The sequence below is a fragment of the Aethalodelphis obliquidens genome, unplaced genomic scaffold, assembly GCF_003676395.1.
Source record: "Aethalodelphis obliquidens isolate GAN/ISIS:26980383/991018 unplaced genomic scaffold, ASM367639v1 scaffold31, whole genome shotgun sequence".
Classification (NCBI taxonomy): Eukaryota; Metazoa; Chordata; class Mammalia; order Artiodactyla; family Delphinidae; genus Aethalodelphis; species Aethalodelphis obliquidens.
The window spans coordinates 15119358-15136941 of record NW_020837975.1 but is presented as its reverse complement, the minus strand read 5'-3'; the positions used below and the strand labels follow the sequence as shown (position 1 = coordinate 15136941).

General features: G+C 57.7%; 1 protein-coding gene across 3 annotated transcripts in view; it reads right to left on the bottom strand.

Annotated features, from left to right (window-relative positions):
- The window catches only part of TMEM63B (transmembrane protein 63B), a 23824-nt gene that overhangs the window by 3081 nt on the left and 3159 nt on the right, over nucleotides 1-17584 (bottom strand). For all 3 annotated transcript variants that reach the window (XM_027127382.1, XM_027127384.1, XM_027127383.1), the window contains 18 exons: nucleotides 13478-13660; nucleotides 13119-13198; nucleotides 12814-12852; nucleotides 11743-11833; nucleotides 10279-10316; nucleotides 9161-9303; nucleotides 9011-9062; nucleotides 8442-8550; nucleotides 7731-7801; nucleotides 5552-5632; nucleotides 4842-4965; nucleotides 4123-4256; nucleotides 3905-4042; nucleotides 3620-3773; nucleotides 2605-2711; nucleotides 2284-2370; nucleotides 1980-2045; nucleotides 605-767 (listed from right to left, as the gene is read on the bottom strand). In XM_027127382.1, the coding sequence (XP_026983183.1) occupies nucleotides 605-767; nucleotides 1980-2045; nucleotides 2284-2370; nucleotides 2605-2711; nucleotides 3620-3773; nucleotides 3905-4042; nucleotides 4123-4256; nucleotides 4842-4965; nucleotides 5552-5632; nucleotides 7731-7801; nucleotides 8442-8550; nucleotides 9011-9062; nucleotides 9161-9303; nucleotides 10279-10316; nucleotides 11743-11833; nucleotides 12814-12852; nucleotides 13119-13198; nucleotides 13478-13636 (1836 nt within the window). In that variant the 5' untranslated portion in view covers nucleotides 13637-13660. The remainder of the gene's footprint in view (nucleotides 1-604; nucleotides 768-1979; nucleotides 2046-2283; nucleotides 2371-2604; nucleotides 2712-3619; nucleotides 3774-3904; nucleotides 4043-4122; nucleotides 4257-4841; nucleotides 4966-5551; nucleotides 5633-7730; nucleotides 7802-8441; nucleotides 8551-9010; nucleotides 9063-9160; nucleotides 9304-10278; nucleotides 10317-11742; nucleotides 11834-12813; nucleotides 12853-13118; nucleotides 13199-13477; nucleotides 13661-17584) is intronic.

The window sequence follows — 17584 nt, the reverse complement described above, 5'->3', positions numbered from 1 at the left end:
TCGGGAGCAGCGAGGCGGCCTGCAGGGGCTCAGGGCAGGGGGCGAGATGGGAGGGAGGGTAGCTCGGGAGCGGCGGGGCGCTCTGCAGGGGCTCAGGGCAGGTGGGAAGTGGGAGGGGGCCAGGAAAGAAGCCGGGGGGGAAAAGGCACCCAATGTCCAGGGCAGAGCAGGACAAAGCCGATGGAGAGAGGGTCTGTGGCTGAGACGGAGGTCAGGGTGGGCGCAGTGATGGGGCATTAGGAGGGGCCTTCGAGGCAGGAGGGGCTGGCAGGTTGGTGGGCTTGGGAATGGGATGCCCAGAGCCCTCGTGTGGGGTTAGGGCAGAGGGACCCTAGGTCTAGATCCAGACCTCCCCCAACCCCCATCACAGAACACTAGACTGTCAGAACTGGCGGGGGCCTACAGGATTAGCTGTGTCAACCTGTCACTGTACACATGGGAAAACTGAGGCCCCAGACGGGAAGAGGGTAACCCAGGGCCACGGAACTCGCTGTCCAAGTCTCAGCACCCCGGGCGCCCCCACACTCTAGCACGGCGGTCACTGTCTCTGGTTGGGCCCACTAGGGGACGCTGTGCGGACCGCGGCTGCCCCGGGTGGCCCTACCCGCTTCACGTTGCGCCTCTCGGCGGCCGAGCGCGCCAGGCAGAGCCGGATCATATACATGAGCAGGCCCGGGATGCGCAGCAGGTCCATGGCGTTGCCGATAAAGGCTGAGGCAATGACGTAGTTCACGAAGAACGCGCCGTTGTCCGGCAGGAACACGCACCTGCGGGCACCGGGTGCTCCAGCTCTGCACCCTTGGGGGACCCGGTGGCCCCCTGCCCACTGCCAGCGTGCCAGCACCCCCAACGTGCCTTCTTCCACATGGACCTTTCAGGTCAGCCCTCAAAGCACCTGTGTCCCAGTGCCCCGAGTGTGAACCCCAGAGGCAGACGCCAGAGAGTCCACAGATGCCTCCAAAGGAAGCCCCAGACCCCTTCAGCGTGAGTGAGCCCAGAGGCACCCCTAGAACTTGTGCCCCATAAAGACCCCCGGAGAGAGTGCTTGAGACCCCTAAGGCCACCAGTGTCCAGGGTGTGATGCCGGAGGCTCCCCCCATCCCCCCGTGACCCCAAAGACCCCCAGCAATACCCAGAAGGCTCCCTGCCTTAGACCTTAACCCAGAGTCACCTCCGGAGTGTGAGCCTCGGACCCCTCCAGAACTGAAGCTCCAGAGAACCTACCCCAGAGATCTTCAGAGAGGGAAGCCCAGGGGCCTTTGTCAGTACCCATGACACCCCAAGTGTGAGCCCAAGGTTACCACAGATGGCCTAGAGCAAGACCCCTAGAGCTGGTGCCCACAAAAACAGCCAAGGTTCGTGTCCCCCAAGACCCCCTCACAGGGGATTCCCGGGGAAGGTGCGATTCCCAGAGAACTGCAGAGGCACAACTGGATGACAGCCCGAGACTTCAGAGGTGTTCCCAGAACTTGTGCCCCAGAAACAGCCCAAAGTGTGAGCCCCAGAGTCCCCCATAGGCACTCTTAGGTGTGAGCCCGAGAGCCTTCCATAGATACTCAAAGGTGTGCCTCCAGAGACCTTCAGGGATACCTCCAGGAACCCCCATGTCACTCCCACAGTACAACCAAGATCCCACCATAGACCTCTCCAAACCACCCGGGTGAAGCCCGACTCCCATGGTTAGTCCCAGGATACAAGCCCCAAAGCCCACCATAGAAACCCCCCAAGTGCGGGCCCCAAAGCCCCAAATACACCTTGGGGGTGACCTCAGAATCCAGAGAGGTTCCCAACACTGACCCCGGGACGTCCCATGTATACACCCAAGACAGCCCGTGGGGCAACCTTTGGGATGGCCCTGACTGTGACATAAGCCCCCTCCTCCTCCCCGCTGCAGGCGTGGGAGCTTTATTGCACCATCCCATGGGGGAACAGCCACCCCCACCATCTGGTCTCCTTCCCTGGGGACCCCGGTCACTCACTCAAACCGAATAGCTGCCTCAGCTAAGAATTTCTTGTCAAAGAGCCAGCGGAAGAAGAGGTCCAGGCTGGAGAGGAGAGGAGAGGGAAGGGGAGGAGAGGAGGGGGGAAGAGAGGAGAGGCGAGGTGTGGGGCAGCTGGAATGGCCCAGAACACCAGGGGAGGGGGAGGCCCATCCACAAGCTCTGGGGATCCCCCCAGACATGGGCACCCCCCTCGGCTCTGTAGAGGAGGTGGGAGCCTCAGCTCCCCCTCCCCCTCGGGCAATCCCGGACCCCAGCTCCCATCCCCTCCTCCGAAACCCACCTGCTCAGTCCCAGCGAGGGCAGCAGCAGCACCATGAAGATGAGGAAGGTGTAGCACTTGTGCATGGTGGTCCTGTTCTCCCCGGAGCTGGGGCGGGGGACATGGGGGGGCAGAGGTCAGATGAGCCAGCCCCCATGCCTGCTCCCCCAGCTCGTATGATGTCCCAGGAGGGAAGGAGGGGGGCTTCCCCAGGTGAGGATGCTGGTCACCATCCCTCCCTTGCCAGTTCTGGGACTGCCCAGAGCAGGGAGCCTGAGGGCAGAGGGTGTGCGCCCAGGAGGACCGCAGTGAGGCGTGGTGTGTGTGTAGGGGGTGTCTCACCGTGTCCAGTGGGCTTCAAAGAAGGCAGAGTAGTAGACGATGGTGGGGAGCAGGGCCGAGAAGCACCACAACAGCAGGGTGGGGAAGAACTGGGTGATGATGGGGTTCTGCAAAGGGCAGAGGGGGGCAGAATGTGTCAGGTGGGGGTAGTCTAGTGGGTCCACCTTGCTTTGCTTACCTGCCCCCTCCCCCAGTGAGCCCTGGGCCCCCCAGCGCTCAGGACCTCATGTCAGAACATCTGGGGGCCAGGGCCATATGTACAATCCCAGCATGAATAATATTAGTAGTTAGCATCTCTGAACACCTACTGATCCTGTACTTTTCATGTATTAATTCTTACGTGAATGATATTACCCCATTTTACAGATGAGTAAACTGAAGCAAAATGAGAGTCAATAAATTAGCTAGTAAGCAGTGGGTGGGGGGGATTTGAACCCAGGCAGCCTGGGGCTTATCTATTATGCTATCATCATTCAATGATTTTCAAAGTGCCTTCTCATGAACTTTGAGGTTCCAAGGAGGTTTGCAAAAGAGGCGAGGGGAGAGCAGCAGAAATGCCCCCACACCCATCGTCATCTGAGCGACCTCGCTTTCCTACATTGGGTTTCATGTAAGATTCCTTTTGATGAAGGCCATCAGAATCCAAGTTTGGAAGCCAAGGGTCTGGTCTGGTCTGACCCTTCACTCTTTGGTTGGAGAGACCGAGGGATTTGGAGAAGGACCTTGTTCAAGGTCACATGATCAGTTTGGAATGGACCCAGGCTCTCTCTTCCCTCAGAGCCCCTCTAGGCCTCTCCTAGGGGGAAGCTGGCAGGGAGCCCAAGGGAAGTGCACAGAGGGGTTTGCAGCCCATGGTCGTGTGGGACCTTCTTAGCGGGGCTGGGCTAGAAAAGCGGAACGGGAGCTGGACTGGAGGGCATGTGGTCCACCCCCCACCTGCCGCTGCCAGGAGGGATTTGGGGCCTGGTATCTGCGTTTGGGGACACAGTGTGGAGGGTCGGGGTGTGGGCCTTACATTGAGGTACTCCACGGGCTTGGTGACATTGAACTTGTCCATGGTGGTGATGATGATGGCCGGGGTGGTGAGGAAGAAGAGGAGGATGAAAAGGACGACATTGATGACCAGGCAGCGCAGCCACCAGATGAAGCCACGGATGGAGAGGTGCTCCCTGGGAAGGTCCGGAGGCGTCACTCCAGGGCTGGACGCCTGATCCTTCCCCAGCGACACCTAGGGCCTCCCTCTCCCCACTGGAGCCCACGCCGGCCCCAGGAAGCCACCCCGCAATCCCCCTTTGCTCACCAGTAGATGTTCTGGGGGTCAGGGGCGTAAGACACGGTCCAGTTGGAGATGTGCAGGGACTCGCTGCAGGAGGAGGAGCGGGGCTCCCCGCGGCAGGCGCAGCCCTGGCACTTACACACGTTGAAGTCCTTCAGGATGCTGGGGGAGGGGGGCACGGTTACCTGGGACCTGGAGCCCTGGCTAGTCCCTAGGGGCCGGGGCGGGTGGGTGGAGCTCACATGGCGGTGATGGTCTCATTGTGGAAGGTGACGAAAGCCATGCCGAGAGGCTTCTCGTTCACTTTCTCCTTCTCCCGCTTGTAGTCCTCCTTCAGCTTCTGCTCCAGCTTCGTGTAGTACTCAATGGCCTCCACCTGCCAGGTCGGGTGAGGCAGGGCCCTGGTCAGAGCCGCCGGTCCCTGCAGCCCCCAGCGGGCACTGCCCAGAGCTGACTGCAGCCCAGGCACTGCTTTAAGCTCTCCGTCCACTCGCGTATCCTCACAACTACACTGGGAGGTGGGGACAAGTAGCTCTGTCCTACAGACGAGGAAACTGAGGCACGGAGCAGTCCAGAAACTTGCCTAAAGCCACAGAGCTAGTAAATACAGCAAGCTGTCCTCTTGGCTGACCTCTTCTGATTTGGGGTTTGAAAACGTGGTCACTGTAGGGATAGGGGGCAAGCCCAACAATGGGACTAGGGCTTCCAGGAACAGATGGGGACCTGCTTGCGGTCCACACCCCAGCTTTGCTTCCTCTGGGAGTCTCTTCACCTTGGGGTATTTATGTGCAAGGCGTGCGTGCGTGTGCGTGTGCGTGTTCCTGGGGATGTGGGACGGGCCCCACCGTGGGGTGCATCCACCTTCACTGCGACCTGTCTCCCCGGGACCTTCCAACTCCCCCCTCACCCATCAGGAGTCTCGGGGCCCTGAGGCCTGAGCTGAGGCCAGGATACCCCGTACCTGCTCGCAGCCTTGCACCACACAGCAGCAGAGGTGGCCGCAGGGCTTGGGGTTGATCATGGTGGGGACGTTGTCCTTGCTTTGGAGGTTTGTGAAGTAAAGCTTTCCCCGCTCGGCCTTCTTCCTGTGGGACCCAGGTGCCCGGTCACCTACTGCCCAACTGGGTCTGGCTGGAGGATGGGTAGTAGCCCAGCTCGGGGGTCACGCAGTCCACTCCCCAAGGACAGGGGCCACCTTACTCTTTTGGTTTGTTTAGGATGCACAGTTCAGACGTGTCCCCAGCCCAGTGTCTCCCCACCATCCCTTGAGGGGCAGAAGTGCTTCCTATAGTCTGGCCTAAGTTTCCCACACTGTAGCTGAGGAAGGGTATGTCCTCAAATAGGGTGGGGACAGTGGGCCCCTTTCCTCTAACCTCCAGGCCTTGCTCTTTCCAGAGCTGAACTGACAGGCACTCCAGGGGGTGAATTAAAATCAAACGCCCCTTGGGAATTCCCTGGCCATCCAGTGGTTAAGACTCTGCACTTCCACTGCAGGGGACACAGGTTCGATCTCTGGTTGGGGAACTAAGATCCTGCATGCCACGAGGCATGGAAAATCAAATGTCCCGGGAAACACCTGGAAGGGGAGCCAGGTTCCTGAATGGCAGCCAAGATGCCCTCCACAAAGGGCAGGGGGCCCTCGGGTGTTGCCCCCGCCCCCAGCCCCATTACCTCTCTGCATCAAGGAACATCAGGCGAGCCACGTTGTAACATGGGCGGGCTTCCAGAACCGTGCAGTTGGGGTAGGCCTCCCTGAAACACAGTCCACCATCATCCTCTGCAGGGACCCTGCCCACCCACCCCCAACTTTCCCCTGTGACCCCATCACCTTCAAGACACACAGCCCCAATGCAAGCTCCCTCTTTCTGAGTCTGCAAAAATGACAGTTCCCGAGAATAAAACTTCGAAATTCCTCCTCATGCTTATCCGAGTGGGGGGAGTGTACGCACATAGGCGGGGGCATGTATACCTACGGGGTGCTGGGGACACCACGGCTGTGGCCTGATTCTGGTCTGGGGCTGTGAACTTTAAGTTGAGAGAAACTCTTTCTAGCATGCTTGTTCTCCTAACCCTGCTCCTAGAAGACCTGATTACAGTCCAATACTTAACCTTGACCATCAGCTGACCCCAACCAACCCACAACCCTGGGCTACAGAATGATCTCTGGCCCAAGACCGACCAGAGGTTGATCCTGAAACCTGACCCGAGATTGACCTCTAACCCTGGCCGGAGACTGATCCTTTACCCTGACCCAAACTGATCCATAACCCAGACCCAATACTGACCCTGAAATCCTGACCCGAGATTGACCCCACCTTGACCTAAGACTGACCAGATAGACTCTCAGTGCCTGGTACCTGGCAGGGCTCGAGTGATGCTTGCAGGCTAAGTGGAGGAGCGCTTCCTTTTTCATCCTGATCACACAGGGCTCCTTGATCCTAATCCCTAATCTAAACTGAGTCCCTGTCTTTTTCTTTCTTTTTTTTTAATTTTTAAAGAAGAAATACCAAGTGTTAAAGATTCAGGAGACATGGTTCTAAAGTAACAAGATGGACCAAACCCATGAGAATTTGGAAACTTAAATCTGGGACGGGGTCCTTGAAAAGCACTTCCCAGGAGGCTTCAGACCTTTCCCCAGACACTGCTATTGCTCAAACCATTTTAGGGTTCCTCTTCGGAAGGGCCTTTAGCCCTGTGGCAGGCTGAGCCCTCATTTTCACCCGACTAATCTCTAATCCCCTAATCCCCACCACACAGGTTCCCTGATTTTGTACACAGGATAACCCCTGATTGTGCTGGGTCAGTCCTCCAACCCAGACAGACTGCAGACCTGGACCCCAGACCCTGCCTGATGCTGACAGCTAGCCAGGGGCTCCACGAGGACAAGGGCTGCGTCCTGCTCAGCACCACAGACCCAGGCCTGGGCCAACAGCCTGCACATAGTAGGTGCTCAGTAAATATCCACTGTGCTGTGGAATGAACGGGTCAATGAAAAGGCTGTTCCGTAATGCTCACTGTACCGACCCTAAAAACTCCAGTCAGGATTGCCGTCTCCCCAACCCCTGCTCATAGGCTGACCGCTAATTTTAATCAGACTGTTTCCTAAACAAAATCACCCACTGACCCCTGAAACAGACAACTTGGACAGTGAGCTCCCCACCGATCAAGCCCGGCTCTTCTTTGTCTTCCTGGGATGAAGCACGTAGTACGTGCACCATAAACAGTGTACCGGATCAACGGATGCCCCGAGAGCTGGATGGCCTCGTACTCATTTTCATAGTCCCCAGGCCATCGCAGTGACCTCAACAGCACCTGAGAATGTCTGCTGAATGGACAGATGGATGTGTGATAGGATTCCTAATCCTGTACACTGTTCTGGCCACCTGGAGGTGTATATCCACCCCCTCACTAAGACAGACTTCCAGCTAAAGAGCGTCTCGGAGAACATGCAGTCCAGGCTCTCCTGGGCTGCTTGAGGATCCACTGAAAGCCGAGGAGCTTCTCCCTGCTAGTCTGCACACAAGCTCTGGAATGCCATGCACAGTTCTGAGAAGGCCACACACCCCAAGGGCCCGTGGACCTGGGGTCGACACTCCATGACCCTGTTCAAGCCAGGAGGAGAGGCCCAGGGGACTCATTTTTCAAGTATTTCTCCTGCTCTTTGAGGGCTCTGAGGTCCAGCCCAAGTGCTAGACCGTCCTGGAGTCAGAGAATTCTTCCTTAGCCTAACCTCCACCCCTCACTGCAGCCCCTGACCCTCCCGAGAGAGAGGCGTGTGAGGATGCTCTTGGAGATGGAAAGCAGAGAAGGGTCCACAGGTCCTAGGGGTGGGAGTGGAGGAGCTGCTCACTCAAAATGCTTCTTGATCTTCTCTGACTCTGCATATTTGGAGATTCCGTTGATGAAGAGAGTCCGCTTCACCTGGGGTGAGACGGGGCAGGTTGGCCTTCCTGAGGCTCCGATCCGGGAGAATGCAGGGAGGGGTGGGGAACAGGTGAGCAGAGAGGAGCAGACAGGAGTAGGAGGAGGCCTTGGGAGAAGCCAGGCCCAGGGAAAGCAGGGGGAGTGTTTCTAATAGAAATCAGGCAGTGAACAGAGTGAGAGCCCCAGGCCCCTTGCTCCCTGAGGGGTTACACAGTGGGAAGAGGAGGTTCTACTCTCAGATCCTCAGGCTGTGAGGCCCCAGCACAGTGGGTGGCATGCAGTGGGCATTCAGTACTGGTTTGGGGAGTGAATATTGAAAGAGAGGGACAATCACTCCCGTAATACCCACCGCAGGTATTTCCTGCCCCGGTGCCTTACGGCCTCACCTCACCCCCACCTACCTCGGGAGAGGAACTGTTCTCTCATTTCACAGATGAGGAAACTGAGGCTGGGAGAGGTAACTTAACTGGCAGGATGGTGGGGGCGGAGGAATCCTGAGCTGCTGAGCCAGGATTCAAAGCCAGCTGGCCTCACCCGGAGCCAGCCAGCCGATACCCCTTAGGACTCGGGCAGGAGAGGCCTGGAGGGAAGGGGAGGGGCTGGGCTTGGGCGCGGACCTGGGCTCTGCTCCACTCACCAGGTCGTCCTCCTTGTAGCGCATCTTGGAGGTGTGTCTGCGCATGCTGTAGACGGTGAGCAGCAGGTACAGGAAGGCGAAGGAGGTGTGCAGCCAGAGCAGGTTGTTCCTGGAGGGCAGAGGGGTGCATGGAGCCACGGGGGTTGGGAACACTCTCGGACACCCGCAACCTCCCGCTGTTAATTAAACCCTGGTACAGGGCCCCTAGAGCACTTCTGACGCCCTCCCAAGGCGGGCCCCACACCCCACATCCTCTAGACCCCAAGATTGTTCCATGCCAACTGAAATGTCCCCAAGAAGTCATCTCTTCATGCCCTACCTGCTGGCTATACTGCCCTCCAACCATCACCAACCAGCCCTCCTTGGCCCAGGGTTGCACACGGCTCTTCTTTATCTGGCCATCCCTGGGATCTGCTCCTTCTGTTTCCATCCTAAGCCCTCAGGGACCCACAGCCATCTCTGCAGCCTCAGCATCTCTCCCCTGAACACTCCCTTTTTCCTCTCCTCCCTGTTCCCACCCAGACTCTGGCCGCAGACTCAGGCCTCACTGACCAGCTTCCCACCCTTACCCTGATTTCAAGTTGGCAATGGTGGTTCTCCCGAAGCTGTAGGCATTGTTCTCTGGGGGGTGGGAGGAGGGCGAGGACGACGGTGAGGTCAGGGCACATCCCCTCCTGCCCCCTCCTCTCCCCGCCCTGCCCATCCTGGCCCTCGCTGACCCAGCAGGTCCCCTGAGAAGTTGACGGGCAGCACGATGCCTACGGAGAGGACGCCCACGACCACCAGCAGCCCAATGATATGTCGCTGGAAGGACAGGTAGTGCACAGCATCGCCACCACATTTATCCCGGATCTCGTCATCCCTGCAGGCGCCGGAGACAGAGGGATGCGGTGAGGACCAGGGCAACAGAGGGGCCGCTCGGCTCGCCTGCCCTTGCCCACTCCAGCCCACGTCCGCCCTAGCCCCTGCCAGTCTGGCAGCAGGACGGGGTTGAAAGGGGGGGCTCTGGGTCCCCCATGTTCTGGGAGGGGAGGGAGGAAAGAGAGAGAGGGAAAGGGAGGGAGAAAAAGGAAGGATGCAGAGAGAAGGGGAGGGAAAGGGAAAATAGAGGAGGAGAGGGATGAGGGGGGAAGAAAGCAAAAGAAGGGGAGAAAGAAAGAAGGAAAAGAAGAAGGAAGACTGCAGAGAGGAAGAACAGTGAGGAATGGGGAGAAAAGGAAGTAAGAGGATAATCTGGAAAGGGAGGACGAGGATGGTGGCAGGAAGAGGCAGAGGCGGGAGGGAGGAGGGAGGTCTGGGAAGCAGTGGTGCTTTAGGGGTGCCGGCGAAGCCCTTTAGACTTGGGGAGGGGCCCCAGGGGCCCAGGGCCGAGGGCGGTGGTGGTGCTGACCTGTCCGTGCTTCCTGCCTCTCTCAGGGCTCACTGCCTGCCTGCCACACTCTGGCTCCATCTCCTGACCTCTGCCTGCTGGGTACTGGCTCCTGCCTGCTGCGGGCTGGCTGCTCCCAGCCTGCCTGATGCCCCCACCCGCTAGCTGCCCGAGGCTCTGAGGTGGCGGCGTGAGCCCCTGCTCTCATGGGGTGGCAGGGGTGGGGAGAGCTGAGGGCAGAGCAGGACCCCAGGCAGGCGGGTGCATAGGAGACTGTCAGGGGGTAAAGCGAGGCCGGCTTGGAGGAGCAGCGGGGGCCTGGCTCCCTGGAGCAGGCAGGAGGGTGCTGGGCTGGCTAGGAGCGCTAAGGCCCTCAAAGCTGCTGGTCTCTGGACTTTGTAGGGAGATGACAGGTCTGAAGTTTCTCTGTTTCTTTCTTTCTTTAGAGCCTGAAGACCGTTCACTTACTTTATCCTGAAGATGGCTGTCAGCCAGGAACAGAAACCCTGTGGGGACAGAGGGCTATCGGCTAGAGTCCTCACCCCACCAGCCCGAGCCTCCCTTCCCCCTCAAGCCTGCCCTCCAGCCAACCCCGACCTCGTACCCACCTGCAGGCTATGGCTCACCTGTCACAGCTCCCACAGTCCCCACAGAAACTAGCTCAGCCCCAGAGAAGGGGACAGGAAAGGTGCCAGCCCTCAGAGAAGAAAAAGGACCAAGGCCAAAGGGGGTCATCGGCGGACGCTCGTGCCCAGAGTGCAGATCCCCACAAACACCCAAGGGGGCGGCAGAACCGGAGAAAGTCCTGCAGTTGTGTGGGCCGGGGTGGGGATGGGTGGGGTTCAGGGCTCTAGGAAGGGACCTCAGGCCTGCAGCTAACGTGGCGAGTTTGCGACGTGGCTGCCAAGAGCAGAGCGGTGGGCTACGCTGCCCAAGGTCCTGCACCTACCTTCCAGGATGCCCCAGAGGGACCAGCCCAGGGTCACCGTGAGCTGCAACGTCCTGCTCTCAAGCCCCCAGGCTTGTCTTCAGACAGAGACCCCACTCAGGGCAGAGTGGGGATACGCGGGGCAGGGCTGGACAGGGAGACCCTCCCTCAACTTCCTACCGGGATGAGGGAGAGAGGTGCCCTCCAGCTAAAATGCAGGACTGTGCCACCTGTTGCCAACATCACCTGAGTCTGGGGATCATCTGGACACCGCTGGCTGGCAGGGGTGATAGCTTCGCTTTGCCACTTACCAGTGTGAGTCCAACTCAGGAAGCTGACGGGCTTCTGCTACGGCGGCTACAGGAGCTGCCACCCCCAGGGCCCACAGCCTAAGCTGGACTGATCAGTGCCACCCTAGGGCCTGAGGATTAGGTTCTGACCAGGATTAGAGTTCTGACCCCGGCAGGATGACAGAGGGCCAGGCAGGAGTGTGGTGTCTGACCTGAAAGGGGTCTGGGGTCCCCTTGCATCACCAAGTACATGCCCTGTCTACAGGGGCCCCTGGCCCTCAGCTCCAACCTACAAGCAGGTCAGCTGGCCCCAGGCAGCCAGGGGCTGCCAGCCTGCAACCTCTGAGCAGCACAATGGACTGTGTGTTTTGCTAGGTGGGCCTGGAAGGCTCATTGTTACTTCTAGAACCACATCTAAGGAAACAGTCGTCCTTAGCATTGATCACTGGAGGCAGGCACAGAACTCTATCGGGGCAAATGACGTTTAGAAATCACAGATGTTCAACCTATGCTGGTTTGGAGGCTGCCATAGAAGACAGAGCCAGGAGTTCTGGGTTCAGGGGCTACCCCGTGGCTCTCGGACAAGCATTACCCTTGCTGAGGAAAAGGCCACACTCCATAGGCCCCTGACTCCGTAACGCTGGAAGCTACAGGCTGCTGAGCCCACCTTCCCTGGAGGAAGGGGTGATAAGAAGTTGGGGGGAGGGCACTCACATTGTCTCTTTGGTCAAAGTCGACGGAGCTGGAGACAGACGTGAGACGCTCATACCGGTCATGACTGTCCCCGTGCATAGCTGAGGCCACACTGGGGGTGGGGAGATGAGAGATCAGAGAGCTGGTGAGTCCGAGTCCCTGGGGAGCCAGGTGAAGTGGGTGGGCTTCCACTCCAGAGCTCCAGGGTCCAGACAAGGCACAGAAAGCACAGAGGCAGAAGCGGGGATGAGTGACTGCCCTCTCCCTGCCTCCCTTAAACCCGCCCCTTCCCTTCAGGGGACCCGGGGGACCTGGGGGGCACTGATGCAGGGCATGGGGGTGAAGGGAGGGGGTAGTGTTCATCAGCACCCCGTGGAGGTTGAAGGAAGAATGTGAGCTGGCCCTGCAGTTCCGGAGCTGACCAGTGGGGGATGGGGGCGCAGATCCCACACCGGGCACAGGGCAGTGGAGGGGGTGTGGTGAAGGACAGGCTGGACCAGGAGAGCCCTAGGAGGCCCGGGGGGGAGGGAGGCTGGGGGGGTGTCCTCCACCCTCCCTGTTCCCTGACCCCAGCAGCTGCCGCAACTCCAATGCCAGGCCTATAGACAGAGACGGTGATGGACACAGAAGGCCAGACTCAGAGCTTCTCTGGCAGCCCCCCTCCCAGGCCTCCAGAAGGGGTGAGCAGGGAACCCTGGAATAGGAAGAACTAGCTGTTAGGGGGTGAGAAGCCACCGGAGACACCCAATCTTGTCTCTGCAACCAACAGGACGACTATACTGTGGGTTCTCGGGAGGATGGCTCCCCCACCCCAGCGAACCAGGACTGCTGAGGCCTGCGTGTATGGGGCACAAGGGGAGGGATTTCTCCCAGGCTGGGGGCCAGAGGGAGAGACGGGGGAGTGCGGCAGAGACAAGCTGGGGAGCCCCCTGCTCTGCAAAGCACACCACCTGCGTTAATCCGAACATGAGCCTGCAGAGGAGAAAGCTGAAAAGAGAAACCGACAACGTGGCAGGAAGAGAAGAGAAGCATGAAAGAGAAGAAAACGGAAAGCTGGTTTAGTGGGGATGAGGGGGCTGCTGCCCCACATACTATTCCTGTTCCACTCGGTCCCTCTCCTGCCGCTGGCGCCTGGGGACAGAGAACAGACAGGGTTAGCGGGGGCAGGGGTGTGTCTCCAGGGACTGGCAAGGGACAAAGGCCCAGCTGTGGGCCCTCATGCCCACTCTGGGACCAGTCCCTCTTCATCCCCCCACCAAAGAGGATGAGAACGGGCTGGCTCTCCTCCTCTCCCCGAGGAGTGTGGACGAGATGTGTGGGTGCACGTGTGCTGTGCGCGCATGTGCGTGCACACGCAAGCCTGTGTGCAGGGGTAGCGGCGGGTCCCGGAGCCTTACCTGTCTGCATCTGTCACCAAGGCCAGCCGCCCATAGTCCCAGGCCACCTTCCGGAGGATAGAGAACAAGAACAGCAGTGCCTGAGGAAGAAGAGGGTGGTTGGCAGGAGGAGAGGCTGTTCACCCCCTGGACTAGCCGGGACGGCAGGGCAGAGGGGCAGAATTTTTGTCTTAGAAAGGGATGACTCTGGCTGGGGAGAATGGTCAGAGGCTAGGCTTGGGCTGGGTGATGGGCATTCCCTCCTGCAGTCATGCCTGGGGAGCCAGGGGCAGGTGGGAGAGTGGTTAGAGCTGCAGGTGTTGGCCAGCTACGTACAGGGTGTGAGTGCCAAGGGTGGAGGGTGGCACGTGGGCACTCACAAGGAAGCACATGAAGTCCAGAGCCAGCACGGTGGGGACGCCCCCGAACGGCAGGCCCTGCAGGACGGTGCTGCGGATGCGGGCACTGTAGCAGTAGTCCTTGGGATTGCTGTTGTTGAGGGCTGTGGTGCCCAGTGTGGCCAGCAGGAAGGGCAGCATGGCTGCTACTGCCGCATGGTCCTCCTGGGAAGAGGGCAGAGCAGTCAGCTGGGCTCGGCCCCTGTCCCCCTCACGGTTCTGTTCATGGCTCCGGCAGGATGGGCGTGGGCAGGGGACAGTGAGGGCAGATCCCCGGGCTGCCTGGGTGGGTGGAAGCTGTGGCCTCTGGAGATAAGGGCCTGGGGAGGAGAGGGTTGAGTCACATGGATTTACCTTCACTGGCTCTCGGGATGCAACCCCACCCTGGATCTAGAGAACTTGGCTCAGGTCTGGACTAGGGAGACTGGTTTTTCTAAGCTGGAAGCTGTCTGTGAGTCTCTAGCATTTACCTCCCTACACACACATCGCCTCTCCCTTCCCTCTCTCTCTTTCCCAACACAAACTCTCTGCCTCTGTCTCTGTCTGTCTCAGGCAGGGGGCAGAGCTGAGCCTGAGGGAAGATGGGGAGGGTTCTTAGGTCTAAGTGGAGGGGTCTCTAGACCAGAGGAAGATGGGTCAGGAGCCAGTTACCTAATCCTGATCTTTTCTTTCTACCCCTATTAGAAAAATGGCATGGTTTCATTTGTTCAGTTTTCAACTCTGTTAATCATCTTCCCAATATAATTGGCTTCAAAATAAGATGTTCAGCTTTAGAGTTGTCCCTCTGTCCTCAGAGTAGGGGTCTGAGGGTGGAGTCAGAGTGGGAAGTCCATTAAAAAGCAGGACTTCTGGGGCTTCCCGGGTGGCGCAGTGGTTGAGAATCCTCCTGCCAATGCAGGGGACACGGGTTTGAGCCCTGGTCCGGGAACATTCCACATGCTGTGAGCAACTAAGCCCGTGCACCACAACTACCGAGCCTGTGCTCTAGAGCCCGCGAGCCACAACTACTGAGCCCCCTCACCACAACTACTGAAGTCCACATGCCTAGAGCCTGTGCTCTGCAACAAGAGAAGCCGCTGCAATGAGAAGCACACGCACTGCAACGAAGAGGAGCCCCCGCTCGCCACAACTAGAGGAAGCCTGCGTGCAGGCTGCAGCAACGAAAACCCAATGCAGCCAAGAATAAATAAATAAATTTATTTAAAAAAGTAATCTCTGAGAGATTAAAAAAAAAAAAAAAGCAGGACTTCTGGGTTTGTGTGACCTGCCTCACTCGCCCCAGCTACACCTGTTTACCCTCATTCTTTTTCCTGGGCCACGGCAGCAACTACACCTTTCCCCCCTCCAGCCTCCTCACCTCTTTCCAATTTTCTTTGCACCTGAGTTGTGAGGACTACAACTCCCAGAGTGCCCTGCTCCTGCCCCTGGAGCAGGGCAGGCTGGGAATGCCATGCCCTGCAGCGAGCTTCTCCATTGGCAAAGGCAGGGAGAGTGGGTGGGGGCCTCTCATCTGGCCCAAGCCCCCTGCAGCCAGGGTAGTGTCCTCTGGCCTGGTTCCCTGCCACTGTCTGGTTGTCCAGCCCTCTACGGTCTGGTGGATGGGTAGGGAGGAGGAGGAAAGGGGCAGCCAGCCTGGATGCCTGGATTCTGGAAGTGCCTGGGGACCGAGCTGAGCCCGGTTCTGGGGAGGCTCCTGGGGCGGAGGAGAAGTGTGGCCGTGGCACCATGGCCCCACCCCCATCCTACTGGAGGGCCCCTGGGGGCCCCTTCTGCTGACAACACTGAAGCTCTGCCTTGTAGGTGTGTGTGCGTGGGGTCCCCAGGGAAGAAAGGAAACCAGGCAAAGAGAGAGAACAACAAACATAGAATCGGTGACTGCAACTCTGGAAAGCAAGCGTCCCCCAGCCCCCGGGGGTGGTTCGGAAGGTTTCTCCTGCCCACCAATCCCATACTTTCCCCTGCCTCTTCCTAACATTTCAACTGCAGGGCAAGAAAGAAAGGAAACCAGGCAAAGAGAGAGAACAACAAACATAGAATCGGTGACTGCAACTCTGGAAAGCAAGCGTCCCCCAGTCCCCAGGGGTGGTTCGGAAGGTTTCTCCTGCCCACCAATCCCATACCTTCCCCTGCCTCTTCCTAACATTTCAACTGCAGGGCAAGACGCACTAGCTCTCAGATGGAAGGGAAGCTGGGGTTGTCTGTGTGTCTCACTTGGTCCCAGGGAGTCTCTGAAAAGCCTGGGTTAGGAAGGCTAAGGGAATAACTGCCCTGTGTGTTATGCCTCCCTCTTCCTTTCCAGCCCAAGTTGCCTTAAAAAAAAAACCATTAACTTAGTAATTGTAGCAGGTGCCATGTATGGAGCGCCCACTGTTTCAAGAATATATACATTTTTCATTTAATCATTGACACTCCAGAGTTGGATGTCATTGTCATTTTAAGGTGAGGGCTCAGAGGCTCAGAGAAGTTAAGTAGGTTTCCCGAAGTCATACTGCTCATAAAATAAGGGACCTGGGGATCAAACCTAGGTCAACTTCTTTCTAGAGCTTTAACACTTTTCAGGGCACCTTGATGCTTTTCTGATGCGCCTAGAACAGGACTCTGCAGACTACAGAAGCTTCGATGAACACTCATTACGTGTTCCCTGGCTACAGAACACCACAGCACTGTGAGAATGTGTGTGTTTAGGTGTGTAAACTTGTGTTGATATGTGTATCTGTGTGTGGGGGGGGTGGGAGGTGGAGAGCTGGGTGACTACATGGCAATCCACGGAAATGAAGAGAGTCATCGGTCTCTAAGTGGGGGTATGTATGTGGGTGTGTCTGGGAACCTGGGTATGTAAACATAAGGTGCACCAGGAAAGGTTAAAGGTAGGTATAGGTATCTTGCTGTGGTAACTGGGGGGCCTCTACACAAGTCCCCCCTCCCTTAAGTCCCAACTCTAATGCACTCCAGAAATCGATCCAGCCCATACCCACTCCTTGCCTGTTTCTCTCCAAAACTCCAAGGCTCCACCAGGCCAGAATGTAATGGGTACAAACCCCTGGAGCAGCATCCCCCTTCCATTCTATCCTCTCCACTCCAAGGAAGGTGGAACATTCTGGGAGCTCCTACATAAGGGGACCCAGTAGAGTAGGTGAGGGTCCAGGTACGTGCTTAGTAACTGAAGTCACCAGGACCATCTGCTGCCTCCCTCTTTACAGTCACAAAGCACTCTCCCCTCTGCAACTGCACTGCTCTTCCCACCTGCACCAACAGGAAGGCAGGGCACACTCCCCATTCGACAGGGCAGGAAGCAGGGACTCCAGTGGAGAAGCCACTCACAGGGAGGTCACAGGGCAGGAAAGGGTGGAGCCAGGGCTGGTGGCTCAGCTTGCTGACAGGGTACTCCAAGCTCTTAATTGTGGAGGCGGGGTTGCTGGGCTCAATTTCACCCGGAGCAGCTGCTCTCAAAGCCTTCACTGAGAGCAGATGAGAGAAGGGAAGAGACTGAGGCAAAATGTTTGGGGAAGAGAGGGGCAGTTTATCCACTCCACAGGGTTGCCTGAGCAGTGGTATCCCAGAATTTCTCTAGCCTGACACTGAGGCTTTAGCTGGAAGTGTGCAGGGAAAGTGATGGAGGATTTTATTTCTAGCTAACTGATGGTTACTTTATCATCAAGAAGTGTTTGCATGGTGGGGGTGGGGTGGGGAGGGAGCTATAAATTAAAAGTTTTTTTCTTAAAGAGTTATTAGGGAAGATTTAATTTAGGGCTTGGGATCATAGGAAGGCAGTGTGGTCTGTTGGGAGGAGATGAAGACGGAGGCTAGTTCTGTTACTATGTAACCTGGGCCTCAGTCTTTCAATGTGTAACAAAGAAATATTAATGCTCCATCCCTACCAACTTCAGAGAGATGGTCAAAAATGCATCCACAAATGAGGATAAAAGTGGTAGGAAAAGAATGCATTTATCAAATACCTATTTAACTCGTATTTTGTGCCGGGCACTGTTCTAAGTGCTTTACAAATGTTATCTTGTTTACTCCCCATCACAACACTAGGAGGACACTGAGGTACAGAGAGTGCACATCACCTGTTCAATGGCACACAGC